The 25195-nt window shown below is 41.9% G+C and overlaps 2 protein-coding genes and 1 long non-coding RNA gene across 5 annotated transcripts in view; 1 reads left to right on the forward strand and 2 right to left on the reverse strand.

Annotated features, from left to right (window-relative positions):
* Positions 1-12177, reverse strand: part of LOC146329290 (echinoderm microtubule-associated protein-like 6) — a 35732-nt gene extending 23555 nt beyond the window's left edge. For both annotated transcript variants that reach the window (XM_084714516.1, XM_084714515.1), the window contains exons 1-8: positions 11052-12177; positions 8266-8425; positions 7809-7907; positions 7658-7726; positions 5398-5583; positions 4823-4958; positions 2727-2928; positions 566-703 (exon numbers count right to left, since the gene is read on the reverse strand). In XM_084714516.1, coding sequence (XP_084570642.1) covers positions 566-703; positions 2727-2928; positions 4823-4958; positions 5398-5583; positions 7658-7726; positions 7809-7907; positions 8266-8425; positions 11052-11248 — 1187 coding nt within the window. In that variant the 5' untranslated portion in view covers positions 11249-12177. The remainder of the gene's footprint in view (positions 1-565; positions 704-2726; positions 2929-4822; positions 4959-5397; positions 5584-7657; positions 7727-7808; positions 7908-8265; positions 8426-11051) is intronic.
* Positions 12178-15902: 3725 nt separating this feature from the next.
* Positions 15903-16804, forward strand: LOC146329291 (uncharacterized). Its single transcript, XR_014769797.1, has 2 exons — positions 15903-16273; positions 16328-16804. It is a non-coding gene; the product is annotated as an uncharacterized LOC146329291 (long non-coding RNA).
* A 657-nt stretch (positions 16805-17461) lies between these two features.
* The window catches only part of LOC146329292 (spectrin beta chain, non-erythrocytic 1-like), a 51305-nt gene continuing 43571 nt past the window's right edge, over positions 17462-25195 (reverse strand). For both annotated transcript variants that reach the window (XM_084714522.1, XM_084714523.1), the window contains 7 exons: positions 23310-23506; positions 22168-22277; positions 21980-22028; positions 21085-21302; positions 20824-20997; positions 18015-18057; positions 17462-17861 (listed from right to left, as the gene is read on the reverse strand). In XM_084714522.1, the coding sequence (XP_084570648.1) occupies positions 17652-17861; positions 18015-18057; positions 20824-20997; positions 21085-21302; positions 21980-22028; positions 22168-22277; positions 23310-23506 (1001 nt within the window). In that variant the 3' untranslated portion in view covers positions 17462-17651. The remainder of the gene's footprint in view (positions 17862-18014; positions 18058-20823; positions 20998-21084; positions 21303-21979; positions 22029-22167; positions 22278-23309; positions 23507-25195) is intronic.

The following is a 25195-nucleotide window of genomic DNA, read 5'->3' on the forward strand; positions in this document are numbered from 1 at the left end:
TCTTCGACTTTCAGGGGTCAGCTTTAATAAATGTTATTGATTTGGATGGTTCTACGGTTGTATTTAAGAAGAAATCTCTTACATGATTGCAAGTTATTTATGATGTTATAATCACACTTCTGCCTAATTCTGATTTTGTTTTGCTTCTTAGTGTTATTTGTCTTGTTGTTTGTCTTTAACTCAGTGTTATTGCTGCTTAAATAAAATTAAATACAAGATTAAACAACCATCTATAATTAAATATGCAGACAACACCTTGATGTACCCTGACAACAAGTGAACAAGTCAGTGATTAGATGAATCTGAACTTCCTTCAACAAATTCCTGTCTGTGGTTCAGAGTCAGAGCTCATCGCGACTCTTTGGAAGAAGAAAGAACTGTGTCTGTTCTGACTACAGAACAGGAACAAACTTCACATAGATCATTTTAAAGGAGTCCAAACTAGAGTAAAGGATCTACTGTCAGGCCGACTGAGTCGCTGTTTCTGTAGTAGAAAGTAGAGAACCAGGGTTTCATTTGACGTGGACAGATGAAACGGTTTATAGAAACGGCGCCCTGAGGTCACCTGACACGCAGCACGGTGAACGAGCCGTCCTTCATGCCCAGAGCGAGCTGAGATCCATCGTTGTTGAAGGAAACGCTGCGAACTGATTCCTCCATGTTACAGCGAGCCAGCAGGGTGTGATCAGGAAGACTCCACAGCCTGAGAGACAGACAGACAGGGGAGAGACAGAGAGACGGGTGAGAGACAGACAGACAGGTGAGAGACAGACAGACGGGTGAGAGACAGAGAGACAGGTGAGAGACAGAGAGACGGGTAAGAGACAGACAGACAGGTGAGAGACAGACAGACAGGTGAGAGACAGAGAGACAGGTGAGAGACAGACAGACAGGTGAGAGACAGAGAGACAGGTGAGAGACAGAGAGACGGGTGAGAGACAGAGAGACGGGTGAAAGACAGAGAGACAGGTGAGAGACAGAGAGACGGGTGAGAGACAGAGAGACAGGTGAGAGACAGAGAGACGGGTGAGAGACAGACAGACAGGTGAGAGACAGAGAGACGGGTGAGAGACAGACAGACGGGTGAGAGACAGAGAGACGGGTGAGAGACAGACAGACAAGTGAGAGACAGAGAGACGGGTGAGAGACAGACAGACAGGTGAGAGACAGAGAGACGGGTGAGAGACAGACAGACAGGTGAGAGACAGAGAGACGGGTGAAAGACAGAGAGACAGGTGAGAGACAGAGAGACGGGTGAGAGACAGAGAGACAGGTGAGAGACAGAGAGACGGGTGAAAGACAGAGAGACAGGTGAGAGACAGAGAGACAGGTAAGAGACAGACAGACAGGTGAGAGACAGAGAGACGGGTGAGAGACAGAGAGACAGGTGAGAGACAGAGAGACAGGTGAGAGACAGACAGACGGGTGAGAGACAGAGAGACGGGCGAGAGACAGAGAGACGGGTAAGAGACAGACAGACAGGTGAGAGACAGACAGACAGGTGAGAGACAGAGAGACGGGCGAGAGACAGAGAGACGGGTAAGAGACAGAGAGATGGGTAAGAGACAGACAGACAGGTGAGAGACAGACAGACGGGTGAGAGACAGAGAGACAGGTGAGAGACAGAGAGACAGGTGAGAGACAGACAGACAGGTGAGAGACAGAGAGACGGGTGAGAGACAGACAGACAGGTGAGAGACAGACAGACAGGTGAGAGACAGAGAGACGGGTGAGAGACAGACAGACAGGTGAGAGACAGAGAGACAGGTGAGAGACAGACAGACAGGTGAGAGACAGACAGACAGGTGAGAGACAGAGAGACGGGTGAGAGACAGAGAGACAGGTGAGAGACAGACAGACAGGTGAGAGACAGACAGACAGGTGAGAGACAGACAGACAGGTGAGAGGTAAACTCAGCAGCCTGACAGTATTGTATCAGTGTAGTTCATGTTTCCGTTGAACCTGAGCTCATCAGGGACTTAATGACGCTCAAGTCGTTAACTGGTAAAAACTTGGACTCGGCTCTATCTAGTCTCTGGTCTAAAGTGGCTAAATATCTTAAAAAGGTCCTTAAATTCCAGATTTCTTTAACAGTCCACCCTGTTTTTCCTCCATGACGACGGTCTGTCAGTGAAAACACCAGGTTCACCCTGAGAAAACTCAGATCTGCAGCTTCAGCCACTGATGAAAGCAGTCCTGAGATGTCCTCACCATCAAACCAGCGTTCTAACTCCATTCTCTTTTCTGCTTCTTTCTTTGCAAGGCGATGGTGAATTGTATAGTTTGTGTTAAACATATTTTTCATGCCTTGTCAGTCTTCATGTCTCAAATTCAATAAAAAGTCGATCACAAAAGTCAAATTGAGACTCACAGCAGTGAGACGGTGTGTGAGATGAATATGACCAGAACAGCTGATGTGATTTCACTTAAAATCTGTCTGATCAGGCAGCATGAAGACTCTGAGCTACACTGCAGACTGGAGTCTCTGTTACAGAGACAGTCTGTCTCACAGACACTCATCCTCCTCGTCTCTTTCTCATTCATTATGGTGCATTCAAATGAACTGTTTCCCAGGAGGAAGTTATCCTGATCAATCAATCAATACAAAAACATATCAGACTCCAGCGTCTCTGATTGGGTAAGCTTCTATTTAAAACTACATTTAAAAAATCAGAAGAAACTAATGTGAACTGGTTCATTTTTGTTGGTGTTGTCATCAGACTGACCTGACAGAGCGGTCGTCGCTCCCGGTGACGGCAACAGGTTGTTTTGGGTGGAGGTCGAGCGCCCACAGCTCGCCCTCACTGTGACCCTGCATCAACAGAACTGGTTTGTCCCGGTCTCGGACCATCACTTCGAAGATCTCACTGTCCTGCGTCCCTGCCAGGATCCGGTCGGCCTTCCAGCAAACGCTGCGGATTGACAGACCTGGAACACAAAACACACCTGAAACACCTGAAACGTCTGAAACACCTGACTCATCTGACATACCTGAAACATCTGACTCACCTGAAACACCTGACACACCTGAGACACCTGAAACACCTGACACACCTGACACACCTGAAACACCTGACACACCTGACACACCTGACACACCTGAAACACCTGACACACCTGAAACACCTGACATACCCGAAACATCTGACTCACCTGAAACAACTGACTCACCTGAAACACCTGACTCACCTGACACACCTGAAACACCTCATATATCTGAAACACCTTACTCACCTGAAAAACTTGACTCACCTGAAACACCTGACTCACCTGAAACACCTGATATATCTGAAACACCTGACTCACCTGAAACACCTGATATATCTGAAACACCTGACTCACCTGAAACACCTGACTCACCTGAAACATCTGACTCACCTGAAACACCTGATACACCTGAAACACCCAACACACCTGACATACCTGAAACATCTGACTCACCTGACATACCTGAAACACCTGACTCACCTGAAACGCCTGACTCACCTGAAACACCTGACTCACCTGACACACCTGACTCACCTGAAACACCTGATTCACCTGAAACATCTGACTCACCTGACATACCTGAAACACCTGATTCATCTGACTCACCTGAAACACCTGACACACCTGAAACATCTAACTCACTTGACATACCTGAAACACCTGACTCACCTGAAATGCCTGACTCACCTGAAACACCTGACTCACCTGACATACCTGAAACACCTGACACACCTGACTCACCTGAAACACCTGATTCACCTGAAACATCTGACTCACCTGACATACCTGAAACACCTGATTCATCTGACTCACCTGAAACACCTGACACACCTGAAACATCTAACTCACTTGACATACCTGAAACACCTGACTCACCTGAAACACCTGACTCACCTGAAACACTTGAAGGGCTGTAAAACGATCGATAAAACTCTAATATGTCTCAGGGATGAACACACTGTTTTCTTAAATTCTTCACAATAAAACTTCCCTGTTGTTTTGTTATTTAAATGCTTTTATTATGAAACGATAAAAGTGGTGATGGAAATGCAAACCAGCGTGACACAGTTTAAAAAAGCAAAAGCTGAAAAGCCCCAATGAGATTCCTACAACAAAACAGCTGCAACTGAAGATTATTATCCATTAATCTGATTATTTTGATTAACCAATTAATTGTTAGGTCTATAAAAGTTAATTAAATATTGAAAAATGTCCAACCCATTCCCAGAGTTCAAGGTGACGTTTTGTCTGACCAACCGTCCAAAACCCAAACAGACTCTGTTAAAATCAAAAAGATGAAGAAAACCTGCAGATTTTCATATTTGAGAAGCCGTGACGAGTTCAGTTTTAGCATTTTTGCTTTAAAAAAAGACTTTAAATAAATGTAAGTAAATCATTGACCAACATATACAGGAAAGTTTTAGCTCATATAGTTTTGTTGGTCTCATGTATTCGATGCTGTCTGTTATCACATAATATGCACTAATTGAATCATTATCATGTTAGTCGTCTGTCCACTGTGGTGTTTTGGTATTGTATGGTGTCCATATGCATTGCTGCGACTCTTCACTGATTGGCTCTGACTGAGAAAATGAAGACACATCACAGTAGTGACCTGTCAATCAGACGTAAACCCCGCCCTAAAGCACAGCTGCTTTATGGTCTATTTCACTCCTAATCTGCTAAATGAACATCCTGCTGTGACTGAAGAAGAAACTCATCACTGACTTCAGAAATCAGCTCACAAGTGGCTTCATTTTCTCATCAGCTTACAGACAATCAGACAGTGGAGTCGCCCCCTGCTGGACATTAGACAGACTGCAGGCGTTCTGACCTTTGTAGCCCTGCTCCGCCTCCCTCAGGTCGATCTTGGTGATGGGTTTGAAGTCGACGTCCCACAGTCGGATGCAGCCGTCTCGTCCTCCTGTGGCGAAGCCTTCCTCACAGGCGTGCATGCTGAAGATTCCCGCCTGAACAACATGAAAACAACAGACTTCCCATCAGTCCTGCTGCTTCTCGCTCCTCCCTGCAGAGTCCCGACATGTTGGCAGGAACTCCAGTGGCCCCCAGGTCAGACTGTATCCAGCTGCTCTCGTTCAGTCGTCCTCACCAAAACTCAACAAGGAGTCGAGTTTACAACATGATGCACATGTTACATTAAATGGATGGAATCTCTTATGTGATTTGATTCAGAATCTATTGTTTATTTGACTGAATTAATAGAAACGGAACATTTCAATATTTTGTCTTCTTCTTCTTGGTATCACGTCTTTGCTGCATCTCTGAACTAAAGCAAACATTTACCTTTGACCTCTTTGTCTTTCACAGTTGGTGTGTCCTGTGCGTCCATGTGTACAGTATGTGTGTGTGTGTGTGTGTGTGTGTGTGTGTGTGTGTGTGTGTGTGTACCCCGTGCGCAGCCTGCACAGTCCTGATCAGAGTGATTCCTCTCCACACGTAGACGTCTCCGTTCAGAGCTCCGGAGTACGTCAGCTCGTCTTTGGCTGCAGAGACACACAGGATGGTCTGCAGGTCGCCTGTCTTCCCAAAAATCCCTCTCTTTGGAGTCAGAGCGTTTCCACACAGAGTCCAGAACTAAACACACACACACTTAGATTTAATGTCAGAGATCTTCATCATTTTTACATCAGACTGTATATGATACAGGTGGAACATTTCATTTACATTTAAATAGCGTAAACTTTCCTAGACTCTTTTCTGTTCTGCTGTCCTCCATCACATCTCAGAAATACTAAACTTTTTACTTCATTTATCTGTCAGCTTCAATCACTCATGTCAAACTCACCGACATCCGGCTCGCGACACGATTATACACAAGATAATTTCATGTGTCTATTATGAATGAATAAACAGTAGTCCCACCACTCATACTACAAATCCCACAATGCACTGCAACAGCTGCTGCACAAATCAAAAACTGTGCACCAGCCCCTCCTCCTGCTGCTTTAATGACAAACTGATCAGTGGTCAGCAGATGAACGCATCAGTCAGCAGTTTCACAGCGACACTTCAGTTAACCCCCAAAAATAAATGTCCAAACCAAAAGTGGACTTTGAAAACAGGGACTTTCTGAGCAGATGGGAGGCAGAGGACCTGTCTGTCAACATCACAGGTAAACCTGTGGCCTGGTTTGTGGAGCTAACGAGGCCGTAATTAAAGAATATAACACAAGAGACATAACATCAGGACAAGTACAGAAACCTGGACACACAGCAGAAGATACTGAAGCAAGAGTCACAGCAGGACATGATCACAAAAGCAAAATCACAAAGTGAAGCTGCAGTTTTATAATGTCAGAAGAAATAGACAGATCAGTCAAATCAGTCAAATCAGTCAAATCAACCAAATCAGTCAAATCAGTCAAATCAACCAAATCAGCCAATTCAACCAAATCAGTCAAATCAGTCAAATCAACCAAATCAGTCAAATCAACCAAATCAGTCCAATCAACCAATTCAACCAAATCAGTCAAATCAGTCCAATCAGTCCAATCAGTCAAATCAACCAAATCAGCCAATTCAACCAAATCAGTCAAATCAGTCAATTCAACCAAATCAGTCAAATCAACCAAATCAGTCAATTCAACCAAATCAGTCAAATCAACCAAATCAGTCCAATCAACCAAATCAGTCAAATCAGTCAAATCAACCAAATCAGTCAATTCAACCAAATCAGTCAAATCAACCAAATCAGTCAAATCAACCAAATCAACCAAATCAGTCAAATCAGGAGGGAGAGTTTTTGAAGTGGTGTGAAATATTCTCATTTTTCTTTATGTCATAGTTGAAGAAAAAAACATTTTAAACTTGATTTATTTTATTGAGGAACAGATTGTTGTAGTCTGACTATTCAAATTCATATTTCTGAATAAAACATAAATGTTAATCCTGTTTGGCCCGTGACTTAGACTGAGTTTTAAGTTTTGTCCCCTTCTGTGATTGAGTTTAACACTCCTGACTTAAAGGTAGACTCAGCTGGATTTGTTCAAGCTGTTCCTAAATGCATCAGGACATCAAACATCAATGTTGTGGTGAAACATCACGAGTCAGAAGTGATGACTGAGAAGGATCATGTTCTTATGAGTCTTCAGGAACATGTCCACATTTTTACACACAAAACATATGAAGTCATGTTTTATTCTAAATTAATCAACCCAACATGGAGTGTGGAGGAGAAAATAACCAAAAATAAAATAAGGTAAAATAAAAAATGAAACTGAAAATAAATGTCAGCATTAATTTATAAAATGTGACATAAATTGATATTTAACTGGTTTCTGTAAATATTCACATTTGTATTAATTCATTTCTAATCCAGAAATAAATACATCTGTAGAAATAAACAGAAGGAAAATAATAAGTAAACAAACTCATAAATAAAATGGAAAATTAAATGATAAAGTGAATAATGGGAAATATGGGAATTAAAGCAAAATGAAATGAATACAGAGGAAAGTATAAGTATAAAATGATGTCACATTTTATAAGTTCATTAATGGCTTCATTTATTGTTTATTTATGTTATTTTTTAAGCATTTAATGCCAAATTAATTTGTTTATTTATTTTTCTATTTTTGTTTCATTTTAGCTCCTTCATATATACCAGTAGAGATGAAACCATTAGTCCAAATATGGACTTCCTGTCTCACCTTGATGTGTTTGACTCCACAGCTGACCAGTCGGCTCGACTGGAACGGATCCCAGGCCACGTCAAAGATCTGCAGGGAACAAACACAAAACTTGATTTCTGTTTCAGACACAAACGGCTGCTGACGCCGTCGAGCCAATCAAGAGTCCTACTCTGTCTGAGTGTCCGGTCGCCGTGGCGAGGACTCGTCCTTTCCTCCAATCCCAAACACACAACGTGTTCTTGGCGTCCAGACCGACTGACGCCAGCCGCTACGGAAACATAAAGAAAAAAATAGACATCAAGAGTCGAGTGAGATCCGTTTAGTTTTACTTTGTTCAGAACCAGTCAGAGGATTTATTAACCTATTTATCATTTTACATCTGGGAGGGTGGAGGGTAATCATGAAGGAATCTGGGTAATTAACCACGAGTCGTTACTGGTTTTGTGCCGTCAATCAGGAACTGTTCGTAAAGAAAGTGATCGGTACAATCAATGAAGAGACGATTCATCAATAAATAAATGATAAGTTAATCATTCGGGAAGTAATTATGAACAATTCATCCCTGATTTGTTCCTCACTTCTCACAGTTAGTGTGGTGACATCATCACGAGGGGGCGTGGTCTCACCTGTCCGTCAGAGTCAAAGGCCAGACAGGCCACCCCGTGTGTGTGGACGTCCCTCAGGATGGACACGGTCTGCATGGCGTAGGTGTCCCAGATACAGATGAACGGGTCTTTGCCCACCTGACCCGTCGCCACCTGGATCTTATCAGGATGAATCGCCAGACTGACGCAGAGACAGAGACAGACTTCATCATTATTGTATATTGATGGATTCATTGATCGTCTGTGTGCTCCACGTCTCATCATTTGGATTTTTAATCTCATGACTGAACTCACATTTCTTCTGTTTCTGGTGGCTTTTATTTGTTTCAGCGATGAATTTGTTGTTGCTTTTTCACTTGTTTTGGTAACAAACTTTTTTTTTCCTTTTGTTGTTGTTGTTTTAACATTTGTAAACATGTCAATAAAGTTATTTTGAATTAAAATGCAAACTGACAGACAGACGACACGAGGGAGTCCAGCACGGCCTCATGGGAGGGAGAATAAACAGAAAGTGACTTTAAAGGACATTTCATGAGTCATGTCATGACTTTAATGATTATTAATCAATCATTCAATTGATCACAAACTGATTTTGATAACTGATTGATCAGTCTGAGTCATTTCAGCTTCTTAAATGTGAATATTTTCAGGTTTGACAAACACTGATAGACATTTTTCACCATTTTCTGACAGTTTATAGTCCAAACAACCGATCAATTGATCTAGAAAGTGATCGACAGATTGATCACATATGTCTGTGTGCTCCACATGTTTGGACCTTCTGATCAACTGTCTGTCATGGTTTGGGGTTTTGTTGGTTATTTCCTGTTTTACTTTGTAGTCCTGGTCCTCCCTCATGTGTCCTGTCTTTACTTCCTGTCTTCGTCCTTTTCCCGCTCTTTTCGATTGCGTCTGGTTTCACCTGTCTGTCCACCTGTGTCTGAAACGTGTCAGTTTGTCGTCGTGTGTCATCCTGGATACTAACGTTGGACTTCTTGGATGTTTTGGATTTTGCTCTTCGTGGATTCTTTAGTTTTTCTGGACTTTCTGGTTTTAACTTTACTGCATTTAAAAAAGCTTCTGTTCCTTCGTTTTCTTTATTAAACACATTTGAACTGTTTTCTGTTTGTATTTTTCGGTCCACCATCTTGTTTCATTTTGACGCACGTAACACTGTCAAGATTGTGGCAGAAAATAAATAATCAACTAATCAAGAAAGTAACTGATAGATTAATCGATAATCAAAATAATCAATAGTTGCAGCTCTGTAGCAGTCAGACTGAATCGACTGCTTCCCTCATCATCTTCTACACTTCCTGTCAAAACTCTGACCTCATCGGTGTGACCTCACAGACGAGCGCCGTGCAGTGATTGGCTGACGAAGCAGTTCTGCATCCTGTTGAAGATGATTTTTTGTGATTTTTCCGTCCGGTTCTGCCGTGTTAACAAAGACGCTGCTGCGCCTGTCTGTCATCTAAAACAAGAGGAAAAACTGATCTGAAGTCAGAAGCGTGTCCGGACAGAGCAGAGCATGATGGGAAGGACTGTGCTCAGCAGCCATCATCAGCATCTTTCCTGCGGCTGTCAGCTCCCATCAGGCCGTGGGACTCAAACACCAACCCCCCATCTCCTGCCTCCATCTATCAGCCGACGGCCATCGCGTGGTGTGGTGCTGAACGGCTAAAGGAGCATTCCACAGTTTTTATTCATATAATCAGCTGGCAGCTTCGCGCTCTGCAGCACCAAACAGGAAGTCATTAAAAAACAGGTAGTTACAGCTGATAAAAACGCCGTCTCACACACACAACAGATGTTGAATTAACAGAGTTATGATTTGTGTTTAATTCAGCATGTATCTGATCCACCAACCAGCTCTGATTTTAGTGAGAAATCTTCATTTCTGAAACGGTTCTCCTCTCGTTCCTTCAGTCTCCTCCACTAAAACAGTGCAGGTAACTGAGAGAAGCTGGTGGAGGAGACAAACTCCAAAATATAACGTCTGTAAAGAAATACACTTTATCTTTAAGGATTATATTGATGCTGAATCGATGAGAAGACTGTCGACATGTGATGCCTTTAATCTTGTTTTTCTACAGTTTTGTGTTTTTACAGACACATAAGAATTAGTTAAAATGTCATATTTCTTAAAGGGAGTTTGGTGCAGTTCTCTCATTCCCACAGTCTTCTCTCACTAAAACAGGCTGGTCCTTTAACACAGAGAATACATGTCATTTGTGTGTGTGAACTGGGTCAGACTGAGACCTGCAGGTGAGCCTGCAGCAACATCTGGAACATCTGTCACACTGTGTGTGTGTGTGTGTGTGTGTGTGTGTGTGGAGGAGCCTCATCACAGCTTTATCTGTTGTTTCCATGGAAACCTGCTCTCCAGGTGATGTGACAACAATTAGATTCAAAATATCAACAACACGTTTACATCTGAGAGTCAAACATGTTTATATATGTGTCTCTCTCTCTCTCTCTCTCTCTCTCTCTCTCTCTCTCTCTCTCTCTCTCTCCCTCCCTCTCCCTCTCTCATATACATACATATATATGAGAGAGAGAAATGTACTGTGTATTTTTACTTTATATATTTACACAGCTACTGTATATATTTACTGTTTGTATTCCACGTGTATATTTATTGATTGCTGAATCAGGTGTGACAGTGATTCAGATTCCAGACTCAGATGATGCCACATTAGCACTTTAGCATGTTAGCATGACTAGCATACAAACCACAATGGAATGTTCCACCTTTTATAAACTGAGAACACCACCAGCTGCGTATTAGAACCACATGATCTCACCTGATGATGTCATCGTTGTGTCCCAGGTAGAACTTCTGGGTGTGTTCTCGGGTATTGTAGACCACGCCCACCCCAGCCACGAAGTAGACCACCTCCTTCCCTGCGGTGTAGTACAGGTTGTTCCGACACTGGTGACCTCGGTACCCATGGATCCACTCCAGCCTCAGCTGGCAGCGCGGCGCCGTCTTATCCGACATGTCGCCTTAAAACTGCTAACTCAACCTTAACGATTCACGTAGAAAAACAAAAGAACGTCTTCGAGGTTTAAACCAAGAAGTCTGATGAGTTCTGAGCACGTTCGTCCTGCGTGGAGACACTGATGAAGCATCTGCTACCAAAAACCTCTCCGGAACCAACACAAGAACCGTCACAACGTTCATCCACTCCTGCTGCTTGTCCTAATGGGAGCTGTAGTCCATTACTGTAGTCCCTTTAACATTGCAACATCCAACTACACCTCCCATAATTCCAACCTGCAGCTAACTGATGTTAGCCAAGTCACACAACCTCTGCGGCAGTTTGTGTTTCAAACTGAGGACACAACAGGAAGTCATCAACAAAACAAACACCTTTAAGTTTTGTTTTTCACAGCTGAGATGATAAACTGAACATGTTGGAATATAAATATAAATATAAACATAAATATAAATATCAGCACTACATCAACACAAAACTTTAATGGTTGATCACAGAGGCTGTTTCAATAAATAAATCTAATTTACTGTCAGTGTGTTTGAGAGAATCCCGGTTTAAAATTTGAATTAAATTAATATATTTCAGTCGATAACCTTCCAAACTTACAGCTGTTGCACTTTTGCAAAAAATAAGCGCAACTTTTTGATTCTGTTGTAGATATGAGTTCATGATCAACTGAGGTCATCAGACAGATGTTTTTATCTACAAACAACAAAACAATGTAACAACAAAACTAACCACCAAAAACAGGCTCATCAGATTTTTGTCATGAATACATAAAAACAGATTTAGTGAAGTAACTGTAAAGTTTTTGTATTTACTTATTTCAAAAATCGATCAGAAATGACGACAACATCTGAAGAAGAATATTTGGTTGTAGAGACGTTCTCATAAAACTTTTGTTAAGTTATAAGATTGTTGCTATTTGGTTGCAAATGAATATTTCTGAACAATTTTAGGGAAATGCTTATGACCTAACAATAAAATACAATAAAATAAAATAAAATAAAAGAGTCCTGCAGGAGATCTGAATTGTTAAGCTAACATTTACACTTTGATTTGCACAGGTCATATTAACATTTCAAAAATGTTCTTTGAAATCTGACTTGAACTTAATGGGACTAGAACAGCGCTAAGAGAGGTTCTTTAAATGGGACTAGAACTGCGCTAACAGAGGTTCTTTAAATGGGACTAGAACTGTTTTTATAAATTGGTCTAGAACAGTATTAACCTTTGGATGGACTAGAACTGTGCTCGCAGCTGTTCTTTAAATGGGACTAAAACTTTGCAAACAGAGGTTCCTTAAATGGGACTAGAACAGTGCTAACAGCTGTTCCAGGAACCTAACGGATCCATTTTTAATAACAGAAACGTTCTGTTGAAACATTCTGGTAACGTTTTTCTAACTAATGACCCAAACCGGAACATTGCCTGAATTTAGTCTGAAGGTTACAGAAACGTCAGAAGATTCGGGACATCCTGACATCATCAGAGGGGTTCAGTGTTCCCTGATGAAGAATAAATGTAGAACGTGTTCAGAGAACATGTTCCTGTGTGTCAGAACCTTAAATGAGTTCTCACTGTGGCTCCGTTATTCTGCCGCTGTTCCGTTATTAAAGAACCGTCAGTCGGTGTAAACTGACGGTAATTCCACAAACGGAGCGTCTGAAGGCTGAAACGGAGAAAATCCCACCGCCGTCTGTTCGCTGTTTCCAGCTGAAATCCGGAGATTAAAGCACCGATTTATCACCGTCAGTCCGCACAGAGAACCAGGATTCACACCGAACGACACCGACTGATCCTGCTGCTGCAGGCCGCCACACACACGCCGAACCCCGGCTGAGAGCCGCTGCAGCTCCCGGTCCACAAAATAGAGAAAAACGATGAAGAAAAGCCGGGATATTAACGGGAATCCCAGGGATCACCGACACAATCAAGACGGAAAGAATCAACATCAACACTTCCTGTTATTACTTTCAAAATAAATTACTAGCAGTGCCTCCCATTTTTCTTTGCTGTTTTTAGCGATAATGGTGACAGAAACAAAAAAAGTGCTACATTTTTACTTATTTTACTTTTACAACAGGATTATCTGTAGCAGTTATATCAAGTATTTTAAAGTATATCTTTTATTTTCGCCGTATATTAATGTTTTACTTTCCAGATGACGAGCATGTGGATTTTATTTTGAAATTCTAAACCCACATTCCGGTCTCGTTCCTGCTAACGTCCGCGAGCTTTCCGCCTCTGTCAGAACGTCAGGTCAGGTGCGGTTTGAGCGGAGCTGCGCTCAGGAGGCCGCGGTGCATCACGGGAGTCGAAGTGTTTTAACCCAGCTGGCTGGAGGATTTATCATCAGTCCACCTGCCGCAGAGATCCTCTCTAACAAAGAGGCACCACTATGATCCAAAACCAGAAAACTCAGGAAGCATCTACTCTGACGTCATGTGAATGTGTCATTTTGTTGCATCATATTTTTGTTTGATATCTGTTAATAACATCATTATTATCACTAAGACAGGTGCTACAAGCTAATCCTAACAGCTTGTCACCTGATGAGCGCACATAATGAACCTGCCTGATGAGGTCACACACCTGTCTCCCTCCTCTCTTCCTATTGGCTCACAGGAGAACTGAGACAAAACTTTATTTTTCGGGTTTTGACTTAATCTTCAATGATGCTGGAAAATCGGTTTTAAAGATCAAACTGTCGTCTGTTAAACCTCCTGCCGATTAAATGTGTTATGAAATACAGGTTAAAAAAAATGGTTCAAAAAAAAAATTATATAAAAACTTTCTAACTTTATTCACTGATTTTTGGTGAAACATTTTATGGAGAACATTTTCCCCCCGATGTCAGAGTTTCCCGATGAATAACTTTAGCTTACTTTTTTGCTAATGTAGCTAACCACCGATTGTTGCTAACTTTGAATGCTATCTGCCGTTAACTTTTTTCATTTAGTCGTGCAGCTAATGTTAGCAGTTGTCTTAGCTTAGCTTGGTTCTGCTGCCTGCTTGGGCCTCCATATGCCTCGTTCTCCCCTCTTCAATAAATAAACGTATTTATGAAGGAGAACTGAGGACAAATTAAACCGTCTCACAGCCTCAGGCAGCAGCAGACACTCATGAATCAAACATTCTATGACTTTTCAGTGTTTGGGGTTTTTAGAAAGATGATTAATGAGCAAAAAAAAAAGAAAAAGAAAACATTAGTAAACATTATTGAACTACTCCTTGCTGCTCCAGAGCTACACTAAGAACTGCCAGTCTGGGCAGTCAGCTAATAGGACCGCTATGTTAGCTACAGAGCTAGCAGTTAGCTAAGGAGTTTACAGAGTTTCCTGATGGAGAGTAGGACTGTTAATGATTATTTTCATTGTTGATTAATCTGTCAGTTATTTTCTTGATTAATTAGTTGTTTGGTCCATAAAATGTCAGAAAAGTGAAAATATCAATCACTGAGTTTAATCAAAGACGCGTCTCTGGTTCTACGGCGGCTAATATCAGATGTCGTCGTCCTGTGGTGTCTGTCAAAACGTCTGTGTTCATGGTTGTGAAAAGATGAAATTCAAGTTCATCACAGCGTCTCCAGCAGCAGCTGAGTCATATTCAGCATCAGACCACAGCAGGTTTCTACGTCATCGCCTCCCCAAAACAGGAGGCAGGGCGCCGTGGACGATGAGCGGCCGACTGGAGACGAGATGAATCACAGCCACGATTCAGAGGAACCAGAGAAGAACAATATGTTTAATTTCTCACTGTCTGTTTAAGACAGTTAACTGCCAGCAACAATTTTGGTATTTTATTTGCAAAATAATCAGAAATTCTTTGGTCCCAGTTTCTCCAACATCAATATATCTGCTGACTTTCTATGATCGCAAATTTAAAGGGACAGTTTGTATTATTTGAAGTGAGGTTATACGAGATAGTCAGCGCATAACCTGGTGGTCGACACACCACCACTTAACCTTTCTGTCAGACAGACTTTTCTGACAGGAAACCACCATTATATAAGAGAAATATCACTTTCTACAAACCAACCAAACTCCATTGATAAAACTGTAGGTGTGAATGTGAGTGTCAGTGGTCGTCTGTCTCTGTGTGTCAGTCCTGTGATGAACTGGCGACTTGTCCGGGGTGAACCCGCCTCTCGCCCAGTGTCAGCTGGGATAGACTCCACCCCCCTTCGGGAATAAGCGGTTACAGAAAATGGATGGATGGACTCGGAGGTGAATTATTGATTATGATTTTTTTTTTTGCATCATTGTGCGTCGCCTTCCAACATCAAGACTGAACACAGAAAAGACGATTCCTTGTCTGTCATCAGTGATTATCATCAGACTGAAGTGATGAAAAAAACAACAAGACGTAACAAGAAGAAACAATGTAAAAAGTTGAAAATGACAAAAAAAAGACGATGGTTTAAACTTTGGAACAACATTACAGCAACGTTTAAAAGAGTGTGCTGGTGAAGAATTTCACTCGTTAGGTTGCTACCACGTCACCATGTCATAAAAATGATGTCACAGCCACGTTCGTGCCACGACTTTGTGTTAGTCTGGAAGTACCTCATACAGCTACACCTAAAAAACCTGAACTATCCCTTTAATATCTGCAGGTTTTTGGACAAAACCAGACAAACAGGAAGTGTAAAGTTTAAAAGCTTTAATGACATCGCACATATTTGACAGAGAGAGAGAGAGAGAGAGAGAGAGAGAGAGAGAGAGAGAGAGAGAGAGAGAGCTTTGAAGTCTACAGGTGCAGTTTCATACATGAGAAAAGCCTTTATGGTCTAACTTCTGTTTAAATATTCGGCCTCTTCTTCTTCTTCATTCCTATAGATGTAGTTCTGATTGTGCAGTAAGATGGCGTTAACTTCCATACATGTTCAGTACAATAGATATACAGTGACGCAGAGCAACACGAGTATCAAAGAGCAGAAAATCTGAACGCAGCAGCGCGGTGCAGCGACGAGAAGCAAGCAACCTTCACCTGTCCACAGCTGGAGCACACCTGCTGTCTACCAGGTAACATCAGGTACGCACGTCTACCAGGTAACATCAGGTACGCACGTCTACCAGGTAACATCAGGTACGCACGTCTACCAGGTAACATCAGGTACGCACGTCTACCAGGTAACATGAACGACGTGTTTATTATACAGCTTCAGTATCTGTACTGGAAGGATCCCAAAGAACCAAAGAAAAACAAAGAAAAAGATTTAAAAACAAAAAAACAAAGGTGTTCAGTTTCAGGTGAGAGTTTCAGGCATGCAAGTGGACATTTCTACATCGTACACCTCCTTCAAGGTGATTGGTTGTTTTTAAGACAAAAAGAAAATGTTGGCAGAGAACAAAAACAGTTAAAGCAATAATCAAACAAAATGCACTGTTGGTCCAATTTCTCAACGGCAGAGGAAGAATGTAGGCTGTCTCTGAAGACGCCCTCACAAAACTGAGGAAATAACTCAGACCTGCTTCAAAAATAAAAACCCTCAAATGTAGAAAAATAACAAAAATTTAAGAAAAATACAAATTAAACACTGTTGGAAAAGAAAACACAGGCGTGGTCCCAGCTGACGTCACCGAGAGCGAGCGAGAGAGGCGGCGGTTTGGACGTCGTGACGGAACAGCAGCTCATCGTCGACGCATCGACGGAGTGAGAGCGGGCTTCAACAGAAATGCCAGCTTAGCTGTGACATCACAAACCAAACCGCTGCCGCTTCGTCGCCCGACCAGACGACCACAGGAAGACAAAAATAAAACATAAAGACAGAAAAAAACAAAACTGCATCGAGAAAAACACAAAACGAGCACACACTTTGGTGAAACGTGATCAGTTTTCTGCTCCTCGCCTGAGCTTTCTCAGCCGCCAACCTCTGTCATTGGCTGCTCAGTAGTGACATCAGCAGTGATGTCAGCACCAGGTTCACGTGTTTCATTAATTCTGAATCCTCTAAAAACGTGTACGCAGTGAATCAACAGCCTCAGACGTCCGTCCAGAACCTGATTTTCACACCAAACTCAGTTTTCACCGTGTGGTCGACTGGAATGTTTCACGTTTTTATCACTGACGTCTGGTTTGCAGGAACAGGAAGTGTCGGAGGTTAACGGCCGGTAAAGTCAGCGTTCTGACATGTGAGTTGAACTTTACAAAGGTCTCATCAGAGCGAGGCGGAGGTGAGGTTTGATAATAACGCCGCTGTCGTGTGCAGAATCAGATTCTCTGATAAAAACCTTCATGAAGCTGAAAGCAGCTCCGGTCTGACCCACGCTCTGAAGCAGGTTCCAGTTCTTTATATTCATGAGAAATTATACAGTTTGAAGAAGCTAAATGGGACGTGTCCTGTGTCAGAGCGCGTGTCAGGACGCACTGAGTCGGTTTCACCAAAGTCTGTTTGACTTTCTACTGTTTTTTCTTGCTGAACAGACTGAAGCGTTTCTCCTTCTCCTTCTCTTTGTCCTTCTCTCTCTTGCCGGGACTCGACTCGGTGGTGAGCGTGACGGCGGCCGGCAGCGTCTGAGCGCGCCCAGACGCCGGCGTGCCGGGGTTACTGCCCTGCACGTCGGAGCAGTTGGCGTTCAGGATGGCCTGAATCCAGGTGCTCATCTCCTCCTGCAGGGGGCGACAGAGATCAGGCTGTAACTAATGATTATTTTCATTGTCGATTCATCTATTGATTATTTACTCAATTAATCGATTAATTAATATTGTCACATTCTGACTTTCCTTCAAATAGTTTCATTGACAGAAAAAGATCAAACTCACTTCGTCTTTGGCTTGGAACAGATACTCGTTTCCATCAGTGAGTCTGAAACAGACAGAGGTCAGAATCAACCAATCAGCTGGTGTTATTCACTCACTCAGGTCACTTCATGAGCTTTCAGTGTGTTAAAAAAGGATTCAGTGGCATCGAGTGACGATTACACACTGATGATGTAACGAGACCAAAACGACTTTAAAAGACACACAGAGAGGAAAAAAACAGAAAAAGATGTAACAATACAAAAATGAAATAAAATACGTACCAAGACAAAAACAAAGTAACAAGACGAAAATATCAAGACATAAATGACGTGAAAGATGAAACGAGATGTAAATTCTCAACAGGAGGAGAACTTGTACTTGTCCTCAATGGCGCCACCAGGCGGTGGCCTGGGGTGGCCGCGGCCACTCCTACAAATCCGCTGGCCAGTCACAAATATCGATTGCCAGTTAAGCTCACACCGGCGCACACTTAGCCAATCAGAGGCGACAAAGACGGTTCCTTCCCCCTTGATTGGCTCATTGTCTAACAGTGATGTCAATCACTCATTCATCCCATTGGTTCTCAGTAGGCTGCAAACTCGCCATTGATCCGCATCGATCAGCAGCATCGATCAAGGACTATGAGTAAGTCATCATTTCTTTTGTAAAAAGAAGGGGGAGAAGTAATATTCGTCGTGACATGTGCTTTTTAACTTATTTGAGTTACGTAACGTTACAGTACGTAGGCAGCTGACGTTAGGAGAGAGAGAGCCGACGGTCGAGCAGCACAGTGATGAAACGTCAGAATCACAATAAAGGTTTCTGTTTGTATCTGGAAGTACCTGCTTTTTCTGTTTTGATGGCAATAATGTACACCGTCAATGAATAATGATAACATGATAACTAGCCAATTAAAAAAAAAATAAATAAATCACCTCACACACAGACATGCAAAATAAAACAGGACTGTTGTGAGACTCAACATGTTAAATGTACTGTTATGAGTCTCTGCACATTCGATCATCAACATTAAATATAACATAATAAAGACAACAAGTTATCAAAAGGCGCTTCCTCAAGTCTTTCTGATAGTTTTCTGCTAGCCTATATACTACAGTATAATAAAAAGATAGTAATACTAGTACTAGTACAATAAAATTCCTGAAATTATGACTTTTTAGTTCTGCTGTGCCACCCCAAGATTTTAACTGACCTAACCCCTTTAACCCCACCTGCCCACCCCTATGAAAAATATCTGCAGGCGCCACTGCTTGTCCTGCAGTGAAGTGTCTGTACTTGTACTGCAGTGAAGTGTCTGTACTTGCACCGTAGTGAAGTGTCTGTACTTGTCCTGCAGTGAAGTGTCTGTACTTGTACTGCAGTGAAGTGTCTGTACTTGCACCGTAGTGAAGTGTCTGTACTTGTACTGCAGTGAAGTGTCTGTACTTGTCCCACAGTAAAGTGTCTGTACTTGTCCCACAGTAAAGTATCTGTACTTGTACTGCAGTGAAGTGTCTGTACTTGTCCTGCAGTGAAGTGTCTGTACTTGCACCGTAGTGAAGTGTCTGTACTTGTCCTGCAGTGAAGTGTCTGTACTTGTACCGCAGTGAAGTGTCTGTACTTGCACCGTAGTGAAGTGTCTGTACTTGTACTGCAGTGAAGTGTCTGTACTTGTCCCACAGTAAAGTGTCTGTACTTGTCCACAGTAAAGTATCTGTACTTGTACTGCAGTGAAGTGTCTGTACTTGTCCTGCAGTGAAGTGTCTGTACTTGTACTGCAGTGAAGTATCTGTACTTGTACTGCAGTGAAGTGTCTGTACTTGCACCGCAGTGAAGTGTCTGTACTTGTCCCACAGTAAAGTATCTGCACTTGTCCTGCAGTAAAGTGTCTGTACTTGCACCGCAGTGAAGTATCTGTACTTGTCCCACAGTAAAGTGTCTGTACTTGTCCTGCAGTAAAGTATCTGTACTTGTCCCACAGTAAAGTGTCTGTACTTGTACTGCAGTGAAGTGTCTGTACTTGTACCGCAGTGAAGTGTCTGTACTTGTACTGCAGTGAAGTATCTGTACTTGCACCGCAGTGAAGTATCTGTACTTGTACTGCAGTGAAGTGTCTGTACTTGTACCGCAGTGAAGTATCTGTACTTGCACCGCAGTGAAGTATCTGTACTTGCACCGCAGTGAAGTATCTGTACTGTACTTGCACCGCAGTGAAGTATCTGTACTTGCACCGCAGTGAAGTGTCTGTACTTGTACCGCAGTGAAGTGTCTGTACTTGTACCGCAGTGAAGTGTCTGTACTTGTACCACAGTGAAGTATCTGTACTTGCACCGCAGTGAAGTATCTGTACTGTACTTGCACCACAGTGAAGTATCTGTACTTGCACCGCAGTGAAGTGTCTGTACTTGCACCGCAGTGAAGTATCTGTACTTGCACCGCAGTGAAGTATCTGTACTTGCACCGCAGTGAAGTGTCTGTACTTGTACTGCAGTGAAGTGTCTGTACTTGTACTGCAGTGAAGTGTCTGTACTTGCACCGCAGTGAAGTATCTGTACTTGTACTGCAGTGAAGTGTCTGTACTTGTACTGCAGTGAAGTGTCTGTACTTGCACCGCAGTGAAGTATCTGTACTGTACTTGCACCGCAGTGAAGTATCTGTACTTGTACCGCAGTGAAGTGTCTGTACTTGTACCGCAGTGAAGTATCTGTACTGTACTTGTACTGCAGTGAAGTGTCTGTACTTGTCCAGTGAAGACACCTCTGATATATTTCTGACACACTGGACGTCTCAGCAAACGACGGATTTAGAATCATGGCGACGTTTTTCTCACCGGAGTTTGAAGACGTGTTTCTTCTTCTTGTAGTCTGAAGCCACGTCACATGTCGCCTCCCTGAGGCTGATGGGTAACTCGTTGTGATACGGGACGCCCTGAGCCGCCGCCTTGCTGTCTTTGTAGAAACCCATCTCATGGTTGTTGATGACGCAGTACACGTTGTGCCACGACCTGCCAATCACAGAAGAGCGGGGTCACGTGATGAGCGGCGAGCAGAGGAGTGAGAGCTCTCCTGCAGCAGAGGATATTTGTCCGTACCTGTTGGACGCCTTCTTGTTGTGTCCCTCCCACTCGTGTTTGCGGTGCAAAAGTCCTTCCAGCTGGGAGGACGAGGACGAGTCCTGGTTCTTGGAGGGCAGCGTGGACGACTGGCTCGTCTTACTCTTCCTGCCGGGCGTCGGCGAGCCGCTGGGGCTCGGCTCCTTAGAGCTCCGCTCCGCCACGCCGTTCACCAGGTCTCCTCCGTCCACGCCGTCCTGAACAGGGTTCGATGTCACAGAATGTTAAGACGGAAAGACGTTCTGAGGACAGCTTTTATTGTTTCCAAATGTTTAACAGTGAGCTGCACCAACACTGGCTGATTTAAGATTAGTTCTAGTCAGAGTTTAGCAAAACCAGGTTTAACTGATCCCAGTTTAGTGAATCCAAAATTATTGATGTGGACTGAAATTAAAGTTTAATCAGTGTGGAAATGCTTGATTTAAAATAAATAAAGAAATAAATAAATGTTCTGTCAGGACTGAGAACAAAAGAAAAACTGCAGTGTTTTACATTTTATTGTTTTCTAGTTTTAAAAACATTGTTTCCAAGGTAGATTTAAAAAAAGAAAAAAAAACATTATATTGTTTGCTTTCTAGCTAAAAAAACCTTTTTGTGCTTCTTCTACAACCTAAAAGATGAACAGTTTAAAAAAGTTCATAAATGAATCTTTTGTGTTCAGTCAGCCTCAGTCTGATGCTGCTCACGTTTCTGGACTCTTTCTGTTATTCTTGTATATTTTATTGTTTAGTCTTCTATATATTTTCTATATTCTTTTGTTCTGTTTTTCTCTTTGTTTACTGTATATTTACTGTCCACATGCTGTCTGATGCTGACAGGTGAGTGACAGGTGAGTGACAGGTGAGTGACAGGTGAGTGACAGGTGAGCACTGACCCGAGGAGAGTCCTGGTCTGACGGCAGTCCGTTCTGTGTGATGACTCCACTGCAGAGACAGACAGACAGACAGACAGACAGACAGACAGAGTCAGAGCTGCAGTTCCACTGACGTCCACCAGATGCCGCTGTTGTTGTAGGTTTTTTTTTGTTTGTTTGTTTGTTTGTTTTTGTTTGTTTGTTTTCACCTCTGCTGCTGCGTCTCCTCCTGCTGGACAACAGCAGGCGGCTCCGGAGACGGCGGCTTCCTCATCCTCTCCTCTTCCTCCTGCTGCCTCCTGACCTCCAACAGCTCCAGCTGCAACACACACACACACACACACACACACACACACACACACATGCACACACACACACACACACACACACACACACACACACACTTTTCCGTCAAAAGAGACACTTTTGACAAAAAAAGGAAAAAAAAATCTCTCTGAAGCTGCAAAAATTTAACTTTCATTTTTTTGTTTGTTTTGTTTGCAGAAGAAGAAGAAGAAGAAGAAGAAGAAGAAGAAGAGGAGGAGGAAGAGGAGGAGGAAGAGGAGGAGTCGTTGTCACTGAGGAAAAGGCACCGAGCTACAGACGCAGTTTAGTTGACAAAATATTAAAACTTTTTTAAAACTCTGATGTACAAATGTTTACAGTTGTAGAACGTAAGAATCACTTTACAAATTTAAAGAATAAAATACTGCAAGAGATTTTTGAGTTTTGAAATAAACTTTAAAAAGTTTTGCCGACCTGTAATCTTTAGAGATAATTGACTTTTCTTCTTTAGATAAACTTGAATCTTGTTCTCAGTGAGCTGTGAACCTGAACCAGACTTTATTTTTCTGGTCTTGAAACACTATGCTTTTATTTTGAAAGGGAGAAAATGTGGAATAAATTACATCGGAAATTAAATCTGAAAAAAATTATACTGATAAAATATTTGAAATCAGTCGATATTGATAACTTATTATTTAATAAAAAATATTTATTTGAATTTAAATTCTTCTTCTTATTATTATTATTATCATATTATATTTATTGTTTTCTTTTTATCATGTAATGATTCACTGATGTATTTGAATTATTTAAGACTAAATTGATCCACTTCATTGATCATTTAAAGATAAAAACTCAAAGCGCTGCTGTACTTTGAGTCGACTTCCTGTTTTCTAAACACTTTTCTCTTCGTCTCTTCCCGTTGCTGCGTCAGCTCTGTTCTCGACAGATCTGATTGGCTGTTTATCGGGGCGTGTTCATTACGTGCTCACCTTTAAACTAAAGACTTTACGAGTGAACAGTTTTCCTCTAAAATGAAGAGGTGTGTTTGTCCCTCCCCGCTCACCGTAGTCAGCCTCTCCAGCGCAGAGAAACGCTCCTCCCAGGTGGCGGCCGACTTCTCGAAGGCCTCGTGGCGTTTGATGAGCTTCTCCACCTCGTCCACGCTCTGACCCATCTCCCTGCTCGACAGGTACGGCTCCTGACCCAGCAGCCACGCCTCGGCCACGCCCGCGTCCCGCGAGAACTGGTGCACCTCCAGGACTGAGGGGGGGGACGAGAGGACGCGAGGACATGAGGACGAGAGGGGAGGAACATGAGATACAGAGTCACAGTCAAACTTTATTCACTGTTACTGATGTAAAACTCTGAGCATCTGATTTTTATCATGACATTAAAAAACAAAATCTTCTTTCTGTTTTCCTTCTTTAATAAAATAAAATAAAAGCAGCCCTGACGTAAACATTTACTACATTATTATATTTTTATTCATTTATGAACAACAAAATAAACAAAATAAAACAAATAAATTATGATTAACCAATGAAATAATCGTCACAGTCTGATATTATTGTGATGTCATCTCTGCTAAATAACACTTTTATAATGAAACTGAACACTTCCTGCACAGATGTGTCAAAATAAAAGCTGTCCTGCGTCTCAAAGGGAATAATTCTTCATGCAGACATTTAATGTGAAAGTCTGCAGGTTGAGTTTTAAAATGGAACCAAAGAAGAAGATTCATCATATTTTAAGTATTTTATTACATTTTTTTAATTGTGACTGGATTTTAAAGACTTTTATTTTTTTCTGCTCATGAATTTTTTTTAATAATAATTTCATGTTTTGTACATTCAGGTGTGATTCAACCTCTAAAGTTTAAACTAAAGTTTAAATTCTTATTGTTTTTACACATCATGATCTCACATCTTCCACTTTTAAATGGACATTATTATTATTATTATTATTGTTATTATCATCATCATCATCATCATTATTATTGCTGTTGCTGTTGTTGTTGTTGTTGTTGTTGTTGTTGTTGTTGTTGCTGTTTCTATCAGAAATATTTTGTTCACATTATTTTCCATCACTTGTTTTATTTTCTGTGTGAATGTTGGAGCTGCAACGATTAAGTTTTTTAATCAACTTATAAATTAATTACAGACTATTTTGATAATTGATTGATTATTTTGAGTCATTTTTTAAAGAATATAAAGATAAAATTCTGATTTCAGCTTTTTAAATGTGAATATTTTCTGCTTTCTGAGGACTTTGTCTCTGGGAGACACTGATCAATATTTCTCATCATTTTATGGACCAAACAACTGATCAATTAATCAGGAAAATGATCAACAGATTAATTGATCATGAAAATAATCGTTGTAGAAAAGACTTTAAAAATAGGTCCAAAGTTTAAAAGTAGTTTATTGTTGTCTATTTTCAAACTGATTATGATTGTGATGAATCAATTGATTAATAATTGACAGATTGATTGATAATGAATGGTTAACGCTTGCGAGCAGTGATGTCTGTGACAGATGGTCTGAAAACAGAGCGGACTGCTCCTTTAACTGTTGAACGATGAGTCATCAGATGACGCCGTCCGTCCGTCCGTCTTGATGTGACTAAATCGCCAGCAGCGTTTCCTGATTGGTCGGCGCCGGCGGTCTGAGGAGAAGCTCGGTCAGCTTCGTTAAAGGACGGCGAGAGCCTGAGGAGACTTCATCAGCGCTGAGTCATCACTGAAGCGTCCAATCAGCTGTCAGCACCTGTCACCTGCTGTGACCTCTGAGGACGGGGGGGCGGGGCCAGGCTTTGTACAGAACAGCAAACTCACGAGACGCAGAAAAGGTCACATGACCCAGAACTAAAGTCAGGAGGAGGAGGAGGGATTTAATACGCTGATGAATATTTGTTCTTGTTATTTTTATATTTCTGTTTACTCATTCATTA

The sequence above is a fragment of the Lutjanus erythropterus genome, chromosome 3 (assembly GCF_056507025.1).
Source record: "Lutjanus erythropterus isolate fLutEry1 chromosome 3, fLutEry1.hap2, whole genome shotgun sequence".
Classification (NCBI taxonomy): domain Eukaryota; kingdom Metazoa; phylum Chordata; class Actinopteri; order Lutjaniformes; family Lutjanidae; genus Lutjanus; species Lutjanus erythropterus.